The sequence below is a fragment of the Fusarium tjaetaba genome (genome assembly GCF_013396195.1).
Source record: "Fusarium tjaetaba strain NRRL 66243 chromosome Unknown NRRL66243_c0000103, whole genome shotgun sequence".
NCBI lineage: Eukaryota > Fungi > Ascomycota > Sordariomycetes > Hypocreales > Nectriaceae > Fusarium > Fusarium tjaetaba.
In genome coordinates, this window is record NW_023501299.1 from 47476 (window position 1) to 67305 (window position 19830).

Here is a 19830-nt window from a genome sequence, read left to right on the forward strand (position 1 = left end):
CTGATGGCCTGGCTGGGGTCGATTTGAAGGCGGTTGTTGCAACAATCGCTTAGGCGCACAGGGAAAGAGCGATGTAGGGTTCCTGCCCTTCGCCCCTCATCACGTGATTGTTCGAAACTGTGATTGTGGAAATTGAGGTACGTACACTGATTCCAGCGACGGAAGAAATGAGCTCCGCAATTCCGATATTTTATGGGGATGCGAAGCTCGGTATCGAATTCATGAGACGATGTCTCGAGTCTTTTCACATTGATTAGTAGCTTCTAACTAGTACCTACCTAGTACCTAGGTCGATCGTGTAAACTGAGATAGTGGTGACATTCTTATATGGCCGATCATTGTATATTAGCGAAGACATCCAAGTGGAATCTTCTCGACCTTCATGGTACGAAAGCCCATCGCAGCAACAACAGTTATACGAGATAGTGTAGTGGCCATCACATTCAGATCCTGTACAATTGGATGCTATGGAAGGATAGCGTAGACTCGAAGAGACCGGTAGTTATCTTGAATAGGTACCTACTCCTTGAACTCCCGGCGAGCTTGTTGAGTTGGCACTTGATTCTTCAATCATCTAGCCGTATAAGTGGTTGTCCTGGCTGGCTGGCAGGCATGTGTTACTGTAACCTTATTGGCAGTCTGCTGTCACCAGCCATGATCTCTCGGCAGCCAACCGAGCTTCTGAGCAACCCTATTCCCTTTTCCCTCTGCAAATCGTCTGAGAATAGATGCTGATTGGGATGAAAGAAGCGAATAGATCCAGCCAAGACTCGCGGCTCGCCTTCTTCAGCACATCTTAGGATTATTGATTCTTGTCATATTTTTGTGTGGTTTCGTCCTACATTGGCGTGCAACGCCAAGAGTATCAAGTTTACTGGGCGTTGTGCTTTGACAGTCAATCGACATTCATTTGCTTGAACAAGTCAAGGCGGTTTCTCTTCAGTAATGAAAATGCGAAAGTGAGTTGAGAAAGTAGAACGGTGAATTGATCTCATGACTGATGGTTACGGCCAAGACGGAATTTTCTGCCTTTTTATCTAGGGAATGGGATTGGTTGCGGCTTGGTGTGCATGTTCCAAGACTTCCAAGCCGGCGTATTCGGCACAAACCAAGGCGGCCTTCATTTCCCGTGTCAGAGACTCTCAAATGCCCAGAAATTCGATACTCATCAGCCAAGACCGTGGCACTGGGCCAAAAGGCTCGGCTTAGGCTGGACGAGCCCACTATGATGAGCATTGGCCCTAGTTAGCTACTGGGCATGGTCATGGTCATTGGGCCCCTCCCTCCCACGCTTCCGCAGTAACCTCTGATGGCTTGCGCGTGTCTTATGATGGAGGCTTGACGATGACATTCTTGAACGACTATCCGTGACGACCATGGGCTGTAGCTACTAAGGGAGAAGCTCACCTCACCTTAGCTAGGTGCAGTACTTACTATAGTACCTACTATGGACGACTACGACAATGAGGGCAATGCGGGAATGCCCAGAACTCACAGCGGTCAACGTGGACGTGTTTCGGTGCAATCCAGGCCTTGGCGTTTCTCGGCACCCACCCGTGATAAGATTTCGCCAAGCCTTCAAAGGCCTCAGAAGGGGGAACACCAACGCTACTGTACCCGTCCTCTCGCTGCTGCTGCTCGGCAGGCATGCTATGGACTTGTCTGCTGTCTGCTTTGCTTTGCTTGGCTGGTTCTTGTCGTTTCTTGAGTACGAACCTTTCCTTTCCTTTTATTCATTTGTCACCATTTCTTGTCTTGCTCGTCTGTGTTATATATCTATCCCCATCGGTTCGTTCCTCTACAATATCTACGCCCGGATGGCCTTCGACATTGCTACAGACGCTGTCCTCGATACTCTTCACGCGCGTCTTCTTGTCTGCAGCTGAGATATAGCCAAGTCTGCCCGAAACCCCACACTGCAGATTGCCTACCCAGCGAATCTTTCACGCGCCCTTACTATCCAACGAGAACGCAAACTATTGGTCGCATTGCCGGATGGACAAGTGTGACGATTGTCATTGATACGCCGAGTTGACGGCAAGCAGAGCACTCGTGGTGCGGCTTGTAGTCGAATCGGCCTGGCATATAAGCTTAAAGTTGTTCGCAATTAACTGCAACTCATTGTGGTCACCAAAACCATGTCTTCTTCGATCGAGGATGATGAGTCCACATCATCTGGGTTATCGTCAATAGCTTCCGCCGAGCCATCATCAACCATCTCTCTATCCGACCCAACGCCTGCTCCGACGACACTTGTGATCGCACCCAAGCCTACCAATGAAGACGACCTAGACGATAACGGGATATTCCCACCGATGACCACACCTTGGACCGGGCCTGTTGATTGCACATGGACTTTTGATGCAAACAAGGTCCCAAAGTCGGGTTCTGATGGCCTCGCAGCAATGCTTGATTTGCAGCCAATTGCTGGAGCGAAGTCATTGTCTTGCTATCCCGATGCCATGTTCGATAAAGGCCTTACAGGGGTTTACAGTCCAGGCACATGCCCTCATGGATGGACCACCGTATCATTGCGCGTTGATACTAGTGAGAATCGGGACGACGAGACAACGACAGCTATTTGCTGCTCATCGTAAGTCATGAGAGAAAGTGTTTAGATGTACCATTCTAATTGCAGTAGGGAATACACTCTGGATGGCAATTTGTGTAAACGTTCGATTTCATCCGTGTTGGCGGTTCCTTTCACGTACAACCAGACAGCTCAGACTTATGATGCTGTGTCAGACACACCAACGACTTTGTATGGTGCAACAATTGCTGTTTATACCATAAGGGCCCTGTTCAAAGATAGCGACAAAGATGCACTTGGACTCAAGGATGAGGACGATATCCCAGGTACCGAGCATCATGGCCGATCCTTATCCCTGGGCGCGCGCATCGGTATTGGTGTTGGTGTAGCGGTTTTCGTTCTGCTTGCTATAGGAGCACTTGCCTTTTGGCTCATTCGAAGAGAGCGAAAGAAGACGGAAAAGAGACGAGCACACGAGCTCGGTGCGGTGGGAAGCATGCGCCACACCTCGCCAGGACCAGGAGATAATTTCTACGCCAACCATCGACGCGACAGGAACCGCCAGACCGCAGAGCCACCACCAGCTTACGAGGCTGCTACGGACTCAAACAGCATGACCGAAAACGATAGTCAGCTAAGCGAGGATACGGCGACACGGGACGAGGAGATCAGGGCGTTGCAAGTCCAGAAAGAGGCGATTCAACGCCGTATAGAAGAGCTGGAGCGTTCTGAGACGCAGTCACAAGAAGACAACCGGCGAGGCTAAGACTAGAATCAAGTGCGAATGATCAAATTCTGGAAGTGAGAAGAGAGCGAGGGATCATGACTTGCACGGGAAACGGCCTACACACCTATGATACCACTTTGCGCGGCCGTAGCACGTTGCTATGGCCTATTTTGCTTTTTAACTACATACACTCATCTTACAGGAGAAAATATCCGAAAGTCTTTTGGAGTACGGCGGTTGGGTGGGAAAACATCATTAAAACCCGTACAGTTTAATATCAAAGTTTCAAATTCTTGATTTACCAATGCTTATAATAGAAGTTTCCTCCCCCTTTGTTGTCAATTGCAATTGTAAACTGCAATAGAGTCAGGTGTTGATGCAGACAACCATATAACAAGAGTCATTGTCTTACTTTTGACAACAGTGTTTGTCTCAAGGGGCTTGATAGAGTAGGTGAAGAATAGTATGAGATGGACAAAGCACATTGACCAGATTCATTTGTTTTTCTCAATAATTTCAGACCGTGCTGGAAACCATCCAAGCAGCGCACCTACAGACTCCTTCGTCCATAGCCAAGAGGCAAGAAAACCTAGAACCTCTCTCTATCCTGAGAGGGTGAGAGAGACTGAGAGAGATTTGGTACAGTTTGATATAAATTTAGTAGGCCTCAGATTAGGCATCTCTAGCGCCTAGTTTGATATCAGAAGTTTCTTGCTCCTCCAAGCCTGCCTCGCCGAGTTCTCTACCTATGCCACTTTGTTTGACTCAGCCGAAAGGAACTCGGAAGTCTGAGTAATTGTTGCTGTTCACCCATACCATGCCAGCCTCGATCCTACGGGCGACGTTGTGAGCCTTGCTGATGTTCTCTGTAGAGAGCGCACTACCGAGGCCATACATCGAATCATTAGCCAATCTCACTGCTTCGTCCTCGTCTTTGAACTTTAATACCACGGCGCATGGGCCGAAGGTCTCCTCTTGGTAAATCCGCATCGACGGCTTAACGTCGACAAAGATGCTTGGGCTGACGAAGTACCCCTTTTTGAACCTAGATGGCATATAGCCATCTAAGATATCTTTTGCCCCCTCTTCCTTTCCGAGACTGACGTATTCTCGCATTCTGTGAAAATGCGCTTTGCTGACAAGGGGTCCGAGGTATGTTTTCTCTTCGAATGGTTGGCCCACAGGATATTTCAGTATCATTGAAGTGAAGCCAAGATGAGCCCATTGAGCGGCCAAGTCCAAGTTTGAGTCTTCGAATACAATCAAAGGAGACTTTCCACCGGTTGTCGACCAGAGTGAAGGCGGAATGACCGCTTGGCGTGTCAACCAGAGGCTGGTGCTGTCTGGTTAAGTTACTCTTAACAAGGCCGGAGACTTCCTTGGCTCAGTCGCTATCGCCCTAGCTAACCGCCTGACCGATCTCATCGACTATCTGAACAGCATGCCTGTTTCGGTAGATGGCTCTGCCAATGGACTTACCGCCTAGGTATCTCCTACCTAATATCGCCAATCTCTACCCAGAGCTACACGTTGAGGATTACCTAACCAAGACCGCTATCGGACGTCTCACTCTCATACGCCAGAGCTGTACGCACGGCGGTTGCGGCATGGAGGAGGACTTCCATGGGAGAAAGTCATTGGAAGTTGGTGGCGCCCTTGATGATTATTCAAGGGGTCGAAGATGGAGTTGTCCCTATCAAGTTTACAGTTGAACATTACAAAAAGACCTGCAAGGAAGAGCCTGGCCTTCAGTCAAGTTTTTGACATTCGCAGGCCAGAACCACGACAGTGTCACTAACTCCGCTCAGGCTGACTATATGTCATGGGTCAACGATTTGTTCAATGGGAAGAAGATGAAGAAGGGCTGTTCCCGGATGGATATTTGTCCTTTGACAGATAGGTTTAAGTCAGTAGCCATCCAATATATCGCCAGCAAGTAAATTGAGAAGAGATTTGCTGGGTTTTATGGCTACACAGATTGTTATTTCATTATGTATTTGGTAAGAAGCGTAGTTTTAGTTGGTTTTCTTCATGAGTATAGATTTTGTTAGAGGCAGTTTCGAAGTAATACCATCCTGAACTGTCCAAAGTATCAACTTATTTCTGAGTTAGTAGGTGGGCCACGCATGTCCAATACTATTCAGCACATATTCTTTTCGTTCAAACAACACATCCATCGATTTGAGGTACACGGGGCTATGTCATTTGATTGAAATTGCGAAGCTGAGAGTGGTAGGATATATAGTCTCGATATCGTAACTAATAATTATTGTTCGTATTTCAACTAGTGCATAGTAGCTCTCCTCAACAAACAAGGCATGGTAAACACACGTTTCTATCTTTTTAACATACCTATTTGGGGATAACAACTTACAGAAAAGTACATCGGTTACCGTAACTCTTCGGCAGAGGGTTGGTCTTTAGACTACCTCTACGGAATACGTGATGATATTGGTGAAGGAACTCTACCTCAAAGCCTCAGACCCGTGTGATTCCATTGGCTGATTCTGATTAGGTCGACATTTCCACTAAATACCTGAAGGGTCTGGAGGCTAGGGGAGGAAGGAAAACTCAGGACCTTGACCCTAAGTGATGAAAATAATAGGTAAATTTAGCCTAAGTTTAGGGGACTCTTTGCCAAGTTTATTTTCACATACTATATTAAGGTTCGGTGTTTTCTTGCCCCTTTCACTATGTCGGCTGCCCTGGCTGCCACTGATCTGGTCAGGGAGGACGAAATTCGTCGCGTCAACAAACTCGGGGACACTATTCGAAACAAGATGTCAGAGATCTGTGCAACACATCACTATTCTGACCTTGAGATCACTGGTCTAGGTAGGAAGCACCATATGACTACAGTTTCTTCATCTCAATAGGAACCTGTTGATGGGGGTTTTATTCTATCACATGTTACAGCATGGGATTTGGATCTGCCGCAGTGGTTTTCCTTTTCTGAATATTTGCCATACGGAGGATCACGCTCATCGTTTTCTAACGGCGTTTCAAGAGTTTATTGAGGAGTTCAATTAAAATACCTTTGCCGCCTTGAAATTGTTACAATGATATGCCAGTTCAAGCATTGCTTCGCAATTGTGCATGCATTTTTCTGCTGGCTCTAAAGTTCCTACAGAAGCCTGACCTCATGATTGTGCCCTTTAAATAGAAGTTTAGACAATATCGGAGGCAAAGGAAGATTTTTGTGTCATCGCAAAAGCACCATGTATGGTTATCAATTAGGTGTGAAGCCTCGCAAACTCTATCAAAATACCACTAGTTTCCTGAGAGCCTATCTTGAACTTCATGCTAATTATGCTATTCTATCCATGATCTTGAGGTCTATTGGGTCTTTAAGTCGTGATGCCAAATCGAAATAAGTAGTAGGAACTCGGGGGTCCGTTGGTTCACCAAGAAATTTCTCACAAAAAGCCTTGCAACTCAGAAAGATGCGCGCCATACCTAAATTACCTTTATTAGCAAAGAAGTCTTTCCAGTTACTGGACTACTGGACCTACCATGTCCGTGATATCCACCGGCCAGATACTGACCAGGCTTGCCTGGAAGTTCCCCCAGAAACGGAAGAAGATCCTTGCTCAGGCCCATGATGCCACTCCAAGAGAATGCCACGGCACCCTCAGAGCTAGTCCCAGAAGATCCCCTGGACTCTTTCCAGTCGCTGAAGATTTCAACTGGTGCATTCAGAATGTAGGACTCGACTTCAGACACGATATGACGGTCATCGCAGTCACCAAAGCCACCTGAGAGGCCCCTAGGATGAGCAACCTCACCACCACCCCAAATCAGGTACTTTTCGGGACCTGGTATTTGGATGAGATAGTCGTAGTTGTCGTTGGATATGAAAGCAAAAGATGTCGTCAAAGGCTGGTCCATATAAGCCGGTGGGGGAGTGATGGCGGAAACATGACCTTTAAGGGGAATAATTCGCCCATCAAGCTCAGGCAGAAGATACGAAGCATAGCCGTTGGTTGCATGGATGACCTTATTTGCCATCACAAACCCTCTGGGTGTTGAGACCTTCCAAGGTCCTGAGGTGTCGGGAGATACACTTGTGACAGGGGTATTGGTGTGAAGACTTAGTCCCAAGTTGAGCCCCTTGCGTAAAACAGCAATTGCGAGCTTATATGGCCACAGGCTGGCAGCCGGGAAAGTGATTGCTCCAGAGCAACCCTTGACCCGTAGAGACTCCTCAGCTTCTGCTCTGCTGAGTACCTTGATATCGGAGACATCGCCGCCAGATTCTTTGAAGCCATTGTACGATGCCAACCCGGTCTTCCAGGACTCTGGGGTCAGGTATACGTCGGCTGAACAATACTGCACCAGATCAACTTCCGCAGCTAGATTATTCTCTTGAATGAATTTCGCGGTTTCTTGATAGTTGACGGCTTCAAATTCGCACTGAGCCCTTGCAACATCAGTATCATGTAAGATAGAGTACGATGTGAAGCCACGATAACAATCGGGCTTTATATGGCCGCCTAAGCAAAGGAAAGGTAAGTACCACACGGAGATAGTTCATTGATCGGTGCGATGCATCTCACTCACCATTCCTCCCAGTAGCACCGCTCGCTGCGTTGCGGGCTTCCAACATGACGACAGACTTTGGCCTGTTGGGTGAGTTGGAACTGAGCAACTGGTGGGCGATGAAAGCACCAGACAACCCGGAGCCGATGATAACAACATCAGCAGAGGACGAAAATTCAGCACTGAAGTTATGATTCCAGTCAGTTCGGTTTTGATAGAAGCACAAATCTTTCCCATCTCCTCACTAGCAAGACCTAGTCCCAAAGAGTGTACAGCTTGTAAGGGCAGGGCTATTCATAGATTACTACTTACGATTGGTAGTTACTGATCATTGGGTCTGGTTCGCTCTGCCAGAAGGATTTAGTCGGACTATTGACTGGCAGAGACGCCAGGTAACCAGTAGGTGACTGCATGAGGCTGGGTTGGTCCGAACTACCCCGGAAATGATCGGTGAATCAAGATGCCGAGAGAAATGGTATTGAGCCCCTGAGACAGTATTATTGTTGAGCAGTTGCGAATGATATTGTACTGTTGTCAATAGATAGTTGTCTTCCATTTGGGTGGCTAACTACAAGGTGGTAACCCCCGACGGCCTATTTATGCGTATCTTGTATCTCAGTTGAAGCTAGGTAGCTATCTAACTTAGGCTATCTGCTAGTGATGGATCCAATGAATGATTACCCCGCGATCAAATACAGCTAAGCCAGGGTTAGTTGATACGATACCTGAAAGATAACTCTATCTGGGGCATGCCGATCTACTGCGATTGGTTAACACTGTTCTTGATCTTGTCGTCTCTAAGTTAGATGATAGATATATAGTTAGTACCTATATTCAATGGCACTTGAAAATTTTGTTCTCTGATCAGAGGGACACACTCCTCCCGAGCCTTTCTCCATTCTATCTTATGTCTCTCTTAACTTTTCTTTATCTTGAATAAATCTCAAACACTTTTAACTTGAATTGAAAGCTGATAACTCAACATGGCATCTATACTTGATAGAGACCCTGATGCCGACAAGAAGATGGAACTCGCAACTCCATCGCTTCAGACTTTTTCAAGATGCGGCTGTTCACGATTTTGGTTATAGCCCCTCATACGCAAGAGTGTTTCGGTCTCTGGGCGCCATGTCACTCACAATGGCAATGCCTCGTAAGTCACTAAATTACCTCTACTTCATACTCGAGATGCTGGTCTCAAGGCCGCGGGAGTTTCCCTGCTGATCATATTCCTAAACACTTCCATCGGTGGCGCGGCCGTTTTGGTCATGATGTCTTGTCAGACAGCTGCCTTTGCACGGGATGGGGGGATGCTCTTCAACGATAAACTCTCTTACGTCTCACCCCGGAGCAATATGCCAATTCGTACAACGATGTTTCTCACGGTTGGCGGCATGTTTATGCTGTGTCTAGGATTTTCTCCTATTGCTTCCGAGACCATCTACTTCCTTGCTGTCATTGCGATCATGGTATTGTACGCACTACCCATGATATTCAGAATCTTCGACAGCGGACGATGGGTTCCGGGCCCGTGGAATATGGGCCGACCTAGCAAACCTGTCCATGTCCTGGGTTTCTTGACGGCCGTATATATGACGATAATGGAATGCTTCCCCCTAGGCAGATTGGACTGGATCGACCCTGAACTATGGCCGTATTCTTGGGTGCCGTTTTACTCTCTGCCCTCCTGTGGTTTTCACATGGCTCCCGTCATTACAAGGGGATTAACCAAATAATGCTGAAGGCTTGGAGATAGCGCGAGCATGACCATGGTTTGAGCCAGGAAGGTTCTGGCGAATCGCGTAGCGAAACGTATATTGAGGGAGTGAAGTCTTAGGTATTTTCATCGTGAAAGATTAGCATCTCGTTTTCTGTCAGTGGACTCTGTTGCCTATTCCGTTACTAGCTATCTAGCTTCCAGTGTATCAATATTTGTAATTACCCCTTCTTTGGCCATTTCAATCATATACCAGCTCTAGGTTGTCTTTCCCACCAAGCTCGAGACAACAACACGAGAATGCCGAATTCAAGCAATGGCTCTCCAGTAAGTTCTTCTGCTTAGGTGCGTCTTGCTGAAGCAGATCGGTCGAAGTTATGGCACGGATGATATGAAAATTTGCTCCACGAGTGCTTGGCAGGCTCTGAGATGTGCATGACGTTGAATACTTTTCAAGGGCAATATGTCTGTGTAGCCATTGCCTTTAGTGCTCGTTGCCATGGGCCCTTTGGGGTTTTTTATGCATCATAGGTCGAGCGAAGTTGTCATCTCCATGAGATACAAAAATATATCTTATCGTCCTTCTTACTCCTTGTATGACTGTCCATTCCGACTAGTGAATATTCTCAAGATACAGCAGCGCCTACATCAGTATCTAGTTGTGTTCATATATATGGTTAAACGACGGTGGAGTTGTTGTCGAACAATATTGATATAATAGGTTTGATCATAAGCCTTAATTTCTTTGAGTGGTAGCGCCATCACAAGAACAAAGTGTATAGGGGAGGTAAGAAAGCCCAAAGAAACACTACAAAGATTACTGACAGTAAATTTATACTAAATTCAGCTATAAGTTTTCTTACTTTTAGAATACACATCCTGAGGTTTTTACTTCCCGATGTCCGACGAGCTCAGGATAGTTCTATAGCTCACCACTCACGAACAGGACTTCCGGAGTCAAGGAGGATTGGCACATGAGTGCTTTAATAGGCTTTCCCGGAATATTGGATGAGAACCAATCCTCTGACGATATTTACTGTCTAATAGGGTGTTGTCTGCAGTCAGCGAGTCTCATTGTACTGGTAGCTTCCGTCACCAGCATAGTTCTTCGGCGTCACTGAAAATTCCGCCCCGAGCTTGATATCCTGGTGCCTTGCCGCATTCCTATATCTGGTAGCCTAGAGCGATGATTTCAGGCACCGCAATTAATACACGCCTCGGCTAGAAGTCATTGAAGTTGTGACCAGACTGGACCAGGTAGGAATCAAGAAATGTCCACGAGCGGCGATTCTATATGCAATGGTAGCTGTAAAGAGGCCAGCTAGGGGAGGAAAGAAAACACAGGATCTTGATCCTATATGACAAAAGGATTTAGGTAACTTAGCATAGATTTAGCATAAGTTTGGCATACCTTTTACTGAATTTCATTTGGTATCCCATATAAAAGCCTGATGTTTTCTTGCGCCCCAAGGGCCATGAAGAAGATCGAGATATACGGAGTAGTTACATTAAAATACAGGCATAGGCAGCTACAAGTGTTTTTAGTTCAATACTCTCCCCCACTCTCCAATTGGAATCGACATGTCGCAATTCTGTAGCTAAAAGCTAAAAGGCTACGGACACTGTTGTAAGTGATGACTAGGCTAGGGGAGGAAATAAAACTCGGAGCCTTGAGCAAACTGACAAAAAGATTTAGGTAACTTAGTAAGAATTTAGGGTAGCTTTTGTGGAGTTTATTTTATCACCTTATACTTAGGTCTGGTGTTTTCTTGCTCCCTAAGGCTAGGATGCTAGCTACCCGGATGAAAGCCTTGAGAGTCAATACACTGCAGCTGTTCAATAGGTACCTCACCTATCAACTCTCTCTCTGACCTATCACTGAATCTAATGCCAACAAACCATTCCTGGGTGAGCAGATCCCACCTGAATGCCCCTTGCAAGCGCAGTTCTCCCACTGTCAAGGGTCCCCAGGCTTCCCTGTCAATTGGCGGTGAGAGGCACCTCAGGTACGTGCTGGCACTGCCAAAATTTACCTGTTGCACATGTACCTCCAGATAGCTCTGGCGGGCCGAGCAATGTTTGTTGACGACCCCGCCACCAATTGGATGTCCCACTGCACCAGCGCACCCACAGATTGGAACTCCAAACACCCACCCCGAAAACCATCACCACCTCAGGCCCCTTCTTCCCCTTCCCCCTTCAAGCGCTGCGCGCGTACAGTATTTCTCTCCCCGTCTTTTTTCTCCCCCGACTTCAATCCTCTCGTCGTAGCTTCTTTAGCTTCATCCAGACAAAATGAAGGGCGAGGTATGTCTACAATTATGCTGCAGCCCGTCTCTCCGCTGCAGTGCATTGCTTCGCTCTGCTCGAGATACCCTTTGTGTGTTCCACTTGGTGTCTGGAGCTGAGCAGCTGGGGCTCCCCCTTATTACCCGTTGAAGCTGCCATCCGACCTCGCGATGCTGATTCTCTGCTATCCAGATTCTTCACCTCCACCTGGGCCAGGCTGGTACCCAGCTCGGTAACTCTGCTTGGGAGCTGTACGTTGTCTCCCTGGATTGTCAAACAACGCCACCCTCACGAAACTGAAGCTGACTGGCATCTGAATAGCTACCTTCTCGAGCACGGTCTCGGCCCCGATGGTCGCCCCGACCCCAATGCTCCCGATATTGGTGACCCTGGCTCTTTCGAGACATTCTTCACTGAGACCAGCAGCGGCAAGCATGTTCCTCGATCTCTCTTCGTCGATCTCGACCCCTCTCCCATTGACGAGATCCGAACTGGCGAATACCGTAACCTTTTCCACCCCGAGTTGTTGATCAGCGGCAAGGAGGATGCCGCCAACAACTATGCTCGTGGTCATTACACCATTGGCAAGGAGATGGTTGACAATGTCATTGACCGCATTCGTCGCGTCGCCGGTGAGCTCTTTCGACGCCTCTGTACTTGTACTCAACGCTAACCGCACAATTCAGACAACTGCCAGTCTCTTCAGGGTTTCCTGATCTTCCACTCCTTCGGTGGTGGTACCGGTTCTGGTTTCGGTGCTCTTCTCCTCGAGCGTCTCTCTACCGAGTACGGCAAGAAGTCTAAGCTCGAGTTCGCCGTCTACCCTGCTCCCCGAACCTCAACTGCCGTCGTTGAGCCTTACAACGCTGTTCTCTCTACTCACAGCACTATCGAGAACTCTGACTGTACCTTCCTCGTCGATAACGAGGCTGTTTACGACATTTGCCGTCGCAACCTCGATATCCCTCGACCCTCGTACGAGCACCTAAACCGCCTCATTGCCCAGGTTGTCAGCTCCATCACATCCTCTCTCCGATTTGACGGTGCTCTCAACGTCGATCTCAACGAGTTCCAGACCAACTTGGTTCCCTACCCTCGAATTCACTACCCTCTCATCAGCTACGCCCCTGTCATCTCCTCTGCCAAGAGTGAGCACGAGAGCTTCAAGGTCCAGGAGCTTACTTTCCAGTGTAAGTACTGCTCATGTTATAGGCGCATCCTCCAAGATACTGACTCCCCACAGGCTTCGAGCCCAACAACCAGATGGTTGTCTGCGATCCCCGAAACGGCAAGTACATGGCTGTTGCTCTTCTGTACCGCGGTGATGTCGTTCCCCGCGACTGCAACGCCGCCATCGCTGCCCTCAAGGCCAAGGCCTCATTCAACTTGGTCGAGTGGTGCCCCACTGGTTTCAAGCTCGGCATCAACTACCAGAAGCCCATGGCTGTCCCCGCCGCTCCTGAGGCTGGAGGCCTTGCCCCCGTCAAGCGATCCGTCTCTATGCTTTCCAACACCACCGCCATCGCTGAGGCTTGGTCCCGGCTCGACTACAAGTTCGACCTCATGCACAGCAAGCGTGCTTTCGTCCACTGGTACGTTGGTGAGGGTATGGAGGAAGGCGAGTTCACCGAGGCCAGAGAGGATCTTGCTGCTCTGGAGAAGGATTATGAGGAGGTTGCTGCCGACTCCTTTGAGCCTGAGGAGGAGCTCGAGTACTAAACGATCGAACAAGGCGAGTTTATGTAATCTCTTTCGACTTCTTTGACGACATGTTTTAAGCGATGGCTCGGACAGGGCTCACGCCCGCGAAGCAATGTACAGAAAAGAGTTGTGGAGGAAGTTGTTTAAGATTCCCGAGATTTTTGAGGTGGCACACATCAGGGGGTAAAGATGTTGGTCACCAAGCGCCAGAGTTTGGCTCAGGGTACCCCGTTAGTACATGGTCTTGAATGTTGGTGCCAGGCCCTGATAGACGAGACTATCCCTCGACGCAAGCTTGGTGCCTTTGTTAGCAGGCACGTAAAATTGATGATATATCCATTTTCATTAAAATAGTTTTGCTCACGGCCTCGTGTAATTTCGTTGATATGAGAACCACTCCTATACCAAAACAACGTTCTGGGCTAGCTCCCACGAAGTCGTGATGTAACCATGATTTGTAGTAAGATTCCATTTTAGAATTCTGAATATTGACACAAAAACTACAAAAGGACGTAGGCATTGAATACATCAGCCAAAATTAGTGCTTTGTATACTGGTGAACTCTGTACAACTCTATGAACTTTTCAACACCCCCCCGATAAGTATACAAGTACCTTTGTCTCTCATATAAGCGGCCAGAACTTGCCAGGGCGGCCAAGGCCGAAAAATCACTGGCAAACTTTCCGGGGCGTGGGGCCCTCTTTTTAACAACACCATCCTCGTCCTCATCACGTATGAAAAGAGCACATATCTCACATGTCAACCACCAGCGATATGAGTGCTATCCGTCATAAAACGCTCAGCTCTTCTTCTTCCACTCGGCAGCTCTCCTTGCGCCTCGGTTTTGGGGCCTGCCAGATCTGCCCTTGCCCTTGCCCTTCTTGCCAAGTTTAAGATCTTTGGGTGTGCCGTCCTTAGATGAAGCACGGCGGCCTTCAAAAACGAACTGTTCGGGTCCTTTGATACTAGACGGAATGTTCTGGGCATCCTCGGAAGAACCCTGTGTTGAGGGTCGCTTCTTGTGGCGTTGCTGCACGGCGGCCGAGCGGCCGAGAAGCTTGCTTGTACGTCCAGCCATGGACTGCTCCTGAGGTGTAGCCTTGTGTCTGTATTTTGTGCTCTTGGCGGCGCCATTAGGAACGATGTTCTTGCCCCTGGCTCGCTCTTGGGCGAGAGCTGTCTTGCGCGGATCCTTGGCTCGAGTGACTCGCAACTTACGCGGTAACATGGGAGGAAATTTCTTGCCATCAAGGAGTAAGGCTGCCTCGACATCGTTGCCATCCTGGAAAATCATGTTAGCAGCTGGTCCGATCGAACTAAGTAAGACAATTGTGGACTTGCATAAAATTGGACATAGGCGAAACCTTTGCCTACACGAGTCTTGGAATCTCGAACTACTCGGACGTTTTCAACCTTGCCCTGAGTGCTAAAAGTTCGCCAAAGACCCTCTTCGACATCGGATGGGATCTTGTTCTTTTTCTTCTCCGTAGTGTCGCCATCCGCGTTGGTGTTCAAGACGGTCTCATCATCAACAAACCCGAGGTTGCCAACAAACACACATCGGCGGTGATCTGTGGGACTGGGGTGGGCGACGTTGTCGACTCTCAGGTGCCTTTCGAGGACCTGGGTACCATTAAGTTCTGCGGCAGCCTTGCGAGCAGCCGCCGAGGTTGAGTACACGACATATGCATTGGCGGACTTGGTCGTTGCATCCATCAGGCTCTTGGTAATGTAAGCTGCTCGCTTAGGGAGAGAGCCGCCTGCGAAAGCCACGGAACGGAAACGCAGTGACTCGATAGTTTGCGGGGGAGTGGCATCTTTATCCAAAATGGATGACAGATGGGCCATGAGGGTCTTCTTGGCGGTCTTGGAATTGATTGCTTCTGTGGACACATTGGCGAGAAAGACTGTTCGCGCTGCCTTCTCAAGGTCTGACGATTTGTTGTCCTTGGCGAGGGTCTCATGGACGGGAATGTCGCTGTCGTTGCCGGCATCATTATCCTCCGCGACAGCCTTTTCGGTCTTATTCAGAGCATCATTCTTTTGTCGCTTGCCGGCGCGCTCAGCTTCCTCCTCCGCAACAAGTTTGTCCAGGTATTTGCCCTCCAGATCGTCGTTCTCGTTTTTTCTCTTTCGTTTCCGTTCCTTGTTTGGCTTGTCTTCTGTCGCATCAATAATGTCGTCGAGCTCTACTGGCGCATCTTTCATGGGCTCTTTTGAAGATTCTTCCTCTTCCTCTTCCCCTTCCTCTTCCCCTTGCTCGTCTTCACTCTCCCCCTCTGGCTCCGAAGCGTCAGACCCTTCCTCTTCCTCATCTGAGGGGCCATCTTCTTCGAAGCTCAGCTCCTCGCTAATCTCAGAGAGGACCTCATCGTCGGCGTCTTGTTCTTCGAGCTGCACCCTTGGCTTGGGGGGTTCCCGAGCCTTTTGTTCCACCAAAGTCGAGTATCTTGACTTGACGGGAGCCTGGACAGGACCAGCCTGCAAATGATAAGTATGGATCTAGTCAAATGGCTAGATGTCGCAAGAAAAACTTACACTGGACGCAAAAAGAGCGTCGAGGGTGGGGTCCACCGCCTTGGAAGAAGCTGTCAGGCTCTTTGAACTGTTTTTTGTTAGATCTTTGTCCGTGAAGGCGTTGAGGATCAGCAGCTTACCGTTTTGCCATTGTGTCAGATTCAGTACTGTTTGTGCTGAATTGGAAAAGTTGCCGACTCTTGTGCACTCTTTTGAACTGCGACGAAAAAGACATGGCCAGAAAAAAGTCCCAGGTCCAGTACGGAATACCCACAATCAGATTGCTCGGGACATGGCTATTGGTTCGATAACCTTAGCCAATCGATAAGCTCTCGTGGCACTGACAGTGAGCATTTCTGCCGTCAAGGGCCGCCTTTTTACGGGCCCCGTCATTCTCTCAGCAGGGCCGCTTCGGCGCTCGCCCCAAGCCTAAGGTAGGTAGAGACGCTCAGGGCAGCCAGCGCAAACCGGGGCCGCACCGCACTCATCTCATTCCCTCTCTCTACTCTCCGTTCACCTCCACCAGCCCATTGTCGAATACAAGTTTCCTGCCTCTTCCTTACCTCAAATTCCTCTTTGGAATCTCTCATGCCGGACAGAGATCGACCCAATCCGTTGTTTCTTAGCTCACATTCACCTTCTCACGCTCCCACTCCAAGATCCTGCGTCCTCGATTGTCTAGCGACCATTCCTCGTCACCCGTCACCACGGGCGCGCTTCCACGACCTTGCGATCGACTAAAGCACTGTTTACAGCCTTACGATACGAGAAAACACAATAGTTCCATTGAGCCATTATAAAGACACGTAATCGCGTCCTTTTGCAGCCATGGCTGCCACTGCTTCCGCACCTCCGCCTCTCTCCTCCCCGGCGCTTGGAGTTGCCGATCATGAGGACAGCAACATCTCCAGCCCCCTCAGTGAGGTCGACACGAAGGACGACAACGACGAAGACATTGAGCATATGAATCTCGATCATGATGACGAAGATAGCGTCAGGCGCAGCCCTCGAAAGAAGCCACCACCTACCTCCGACTCGGACAGCGTTCTCTCTGAGGCCCATTCCGACGTACCCTCGGATGGCAACGTCACAGAAGCTGAAACTGAGCGACTATATGATACACCAAAGCACCAGAGGCAACGAGACGTTGTGGTAGACCAATTTAACGAGGGTCAAGTCTACGAACACACTCCCAGCAAGCTACGCAGGACTGCCAATCTGCACAACGACGACGAGGACGAATCTGCAATAGACGACGACGATGCTTCTACTGGCTCCCCCACCATCGGCGAAGATTCGCCAACAAAACATGCTATTGCGCACAATGCAGGAGAGGACGACGAGCATAAAAATGACGCCCAAGAGCGGAAGCGGAAGCGTTCACCCGCCGCCGATCAATCAGAAACCGAACAGCCGCTTAGAAAACGAGCAAGTTCAGAGCATGCGACTGATGTGAACACCCCTCAGCAGCCCGAAGAGACTATTCTGCAAGAAGACGGGCCCACCCCTGCACATGAAAGCACCGGCACACATACACCTGCTGAAGACACTGATGCTTCTCCCCAAAAGAGATCTACCAACAGAGAGACTGATCTGGCAGAGCGTCTTTCGCGTGCCGTAAAAAAGAATACCCGCGGATCCAAACGAAAAGCAGCTGTAGCTGCAGCTGATCTTGATCCGGACACTGACAGCGGAAGTCATGATGGCGCGCGCGAAAGCGCTAGAGGAACAGACGTAGATCACCACGACGAAGCTGATGCAGATGCTGACGAAGAAGTTGACTCAGCTACTGCACATGATGAAGAGCGTAAGAACAAATTTACTCATGGTCCAGGTCATCTTACTTATCTTATTGCAGTGGAACGAAAACAAGCCGCTTTCAAGGATTGGACTGTTATCGAGGAAATGTTTGGGGTGTTTCGTGACAGGTACGTTATGTCGTGAAATCAAGCATATACCCCCTGATATCTTGTCTAGGCTCTACAAAGACCGACTTGAACGACTGGAAGAGGAAGAACAGTCACTCCTTGCCAGCGAACCGACACATCCCGAGTATCTAAACATGAAGCAGTGTTTGGATGACCGACTAGAACAAAAACTACGCGAAATAAACAATGAACACGAATATCGTCTCAAGGCTCACGAACGACGATCCGTTGCCCAGCGAGCCCAAATATGGGGGCAGTACTACCAAGCGGTTCGTGAGAAGAGAGAAAGGACCCTAGAAGCACTTAACCAAGAGTGGTACGACATCCAAACGGCAAGGCGAAGCGCACACAGCTTGCAGGACTGCGGCTTGCTCTACCCCAAGGATCCCGCACAACGTGTGAGAAATGCGATCGCCTACAACACCGAGGTCTCAGCACTAGCTACGATTGCAAAATACGAAGGATTCCCCGCAGGCCCCGAGATGAGCGGGGCGACACCGTCGGAACTAGAAGACGATATAGCTGCCATTGAGGTACGTTGATAACGCGGGTCAGCTCCCAGAGCACTGAGCTGACTATCGTAAGCGAGCCAAGCGATCACGGCATAAGCCAGTAAACCAACGACGGGAGGAATACTATGCTCAGCCATTTGATCGCCTCGGACCCGCTGGTGAACAATTCCTTCGAGAGACGCCGTGGGCCAATCCAAATCACTTACTTCACAAGATGCACCCTACAGCTGCTCCAACGGAGGCACCGCCAGACGATATGACCAGCCGCGGTGCGCACCAAGCTTCTGTGCCTCCTGGCGCCCAAATCGCGCAGTCTCCTTCACTTTCGGCACGACTATCGGAGTCTCCAGAATTGACAAGAACGTTACTTAGCCCGGCTCACCAAGCCAAACGGGTCGGCAACAATCTGCCCGGCGTCAACCGCGGTACAAAAGCAGCAGCTACATAGACGTTGAGTGTGTAGGATTTGTGGTTGAACATGTCCTTCGGATAGGACTGAATTGGCAAAACTATGGGGCATCTTGCTTTTGTACTCGGATTTTGTGATACCCAGGGGAAGTGATCGGTTTAGACCGCCGCGGACGGGCTGTCTTTTTCTTTTTATTTGGACTTGAGCGTTATTAGAATATTGCCTTGGTCTGCGGCGGCTAGTATATATCTGTCTACTGCCATCAGTCGAGCGAAAAGCATCTACTTTGTAGGTAGTGGATAGCCGGTTGTTTGACTGTCACTGTACAAAGGTCTTCATATACTTGTACACACCCTGCACAGAACAGCTGGCAAACCTGTTATACATGAAAGGATGGGGAGTTTTATGGGCGGTTTGCTCTGTGTGTCTTATGAATAGCAACGCTGCCTTTTGCCCTCTTATTCAGCTTGCACCCGTGTCGAAATTCCAGCGCTTAATCGTACATGTGGCCGAGCCACTTGGGTGAACTGTCTACTTGGATGCAGATGGCTTCGCGGGCGCATCTGGGACCTTGACATCTTCGAAATTGTCTTGACCAACGGCGTTAAGCGTATACCAATCTAGCACACGTTAGCAGAGGATGACAATCACACAAGAGCTCTCTCTCTCTGTGCGTACAGATGCTTCCAACGACAGCCAAGAGACCAAGGCCTGTCACGGCATTTTTGACAAGATAGGGCCGTCGTGCTCGTACAAGCGCAGGGCCCTGTCGCAGACGGCGATCGTAGTATGTTGAGTGCGGGCTGTTTCGGAGTCATGATCAGCCCACTTCAGTGACTCTTATTCAATAAACAAACCTGGTAGGCATTTTGGATTGTCGAGTTGTCAATTCTTATAAGATTTATCCTGAGCCCGGTCAAAACGCAATTGAAGAGGGCCAATTGCTCAAATGCTGCGAGAT

At 49.0% G+C, this 19830-nt stretch overlaps 7 protein-coding genes across 7 annotated transcripts; 3 read left to right on the plus strand and 4 right to left on the minus strand.

Annotated features, from left to right (window-relative positions):
- Positions 1-2138: 2138 nt before the first annotated feature.
- FTJAE_5340 (uncharacterized protein) lies at positions 2139-3296 on the plus strand (the record flags this gene model as incomplete). The annotated part of the gene is made up of 2 exons (XM_037351837.1): positions 2139-2593; positions 2642-3296. The coding sequence occupies 2 exons, from the start codon at positions 2139-2141 to the stop codon at positions 3294-3296; spliced, it is 1110 nt and encodes a 369-aa protein (XP_037207503.1).
- Positions 3297-4022: 726 nt separating this feature from the next.
- Positions 4023-4882, minus strand: FTJAE_5341 (aldehyde dehydrogenase; the record flags this gene model as incomplete). The annotated part of the gene is made up of 2 exons (XM_037351838.1): positions 4023-4600; positions 4804-4882. The coding sequence occupies 2 exons, from the start codon at positions 4880-4882 to the stop codon at positions 4023-4025; spliced, it is 657 nt and encodes a 218-aa protein (XP_037207504.1).
- A 1682-nt stretch (positions 4883-6564) lies between these two features.
- FTJAE_5342 (gamma-glutamylputrescine oxidoreductase) lies at positions 6565-8128 on the minus strand (the record flags this gene model as incomplete). The annotated part of the gene is made up of 4 exons (XM_037351839.1): positions 6565-6593; positions 6770-7750; positions 7818-7978; positions 8109-8128. The coding sequence occupies 4 exons, from the start codon at positions 8126-8128 to the stop codon at positions 6565-6567; spliced, it is 1191 nt and encodes a 396-aa protein (XP_037207505.1).
- A 3680-nt stretch (positions 8129-11808) lies between these two features.
- Positions 11809-13521, plus strand: FTJAE_5343 (tubulin alpha chain; the record flags this gene model as incomplete). Its single annotated transcript, XM_037351840.1, has 5 exons — positions 11809-11820; positions 11995-12053; positions 12124-12434; positions 12489-12992; positions 13046-13521. 5 exons carry the CDS (start codon positions 11809-11811, stop codon positions 13519-13521), a joined length of 1362 nt encoding a protein of 453 aa, XP_037207506.1.
- Positions 13522-14302: 781 nt separating this feature from the next.
- Positions 14303-16171, minus strand: FTJAE_5344 (nucleolar 12; the record flags this gene model as incomplete). The annotated part of the gene is made up of 4 exons (XM_037351841.1): positions 14303-14785; positions 14878-15984; positions 16042-16108; positions 16161-16171. The coding sequence occupies 4 exons, from the start codon at positions 16169-16171 to the stop codon at positions 14303-14305; spliced, it is 1668 nt and encodes a 555-aa protein (XP_037207507.1).
- Positions 16172-16848: 677 nt separating this feature from the next.
- FTJAE_5345 (DEP1 regulator of phospholipid metabolism) lies at positions 16849-18908 on the plus strand (the record flags this gene model as incomplete). Its single annotated transcript, XM_037351842.1, has 4 exons — positions 16849-17827; positions 17879-17948; positions 17998-18481; positions 18534-18908. The coding sequence occupies 4 exons, from the start codon at positions 16849-16851 to the stop codon at positions 18906-18908; spliced, it is 1908 nt and encodes a 635-aa protein (XP_037207508.1).
- Positions 18909-19400: 492 nt separating this feature from the next.
- On the minus strand, positions 19401-19737 carry FTJAE_5346 (uncharacterized protein; the record flags this gene model as incomplete). The annotated part of the gene is made up of 3 exons (XM_037351843.1): positions 19401-19489; positions 19548-19672; positions 19727-19737. The coding sequence occupies 3 exons, from the start codon at positions 19735-19737 to the stop codon at positions 19401-19403; spliced, it is 225 nt and encodes a 74-aa protein (XP_037207509.1).
- Positions 19738-19830: the final 93 nt, after the last annotated feature.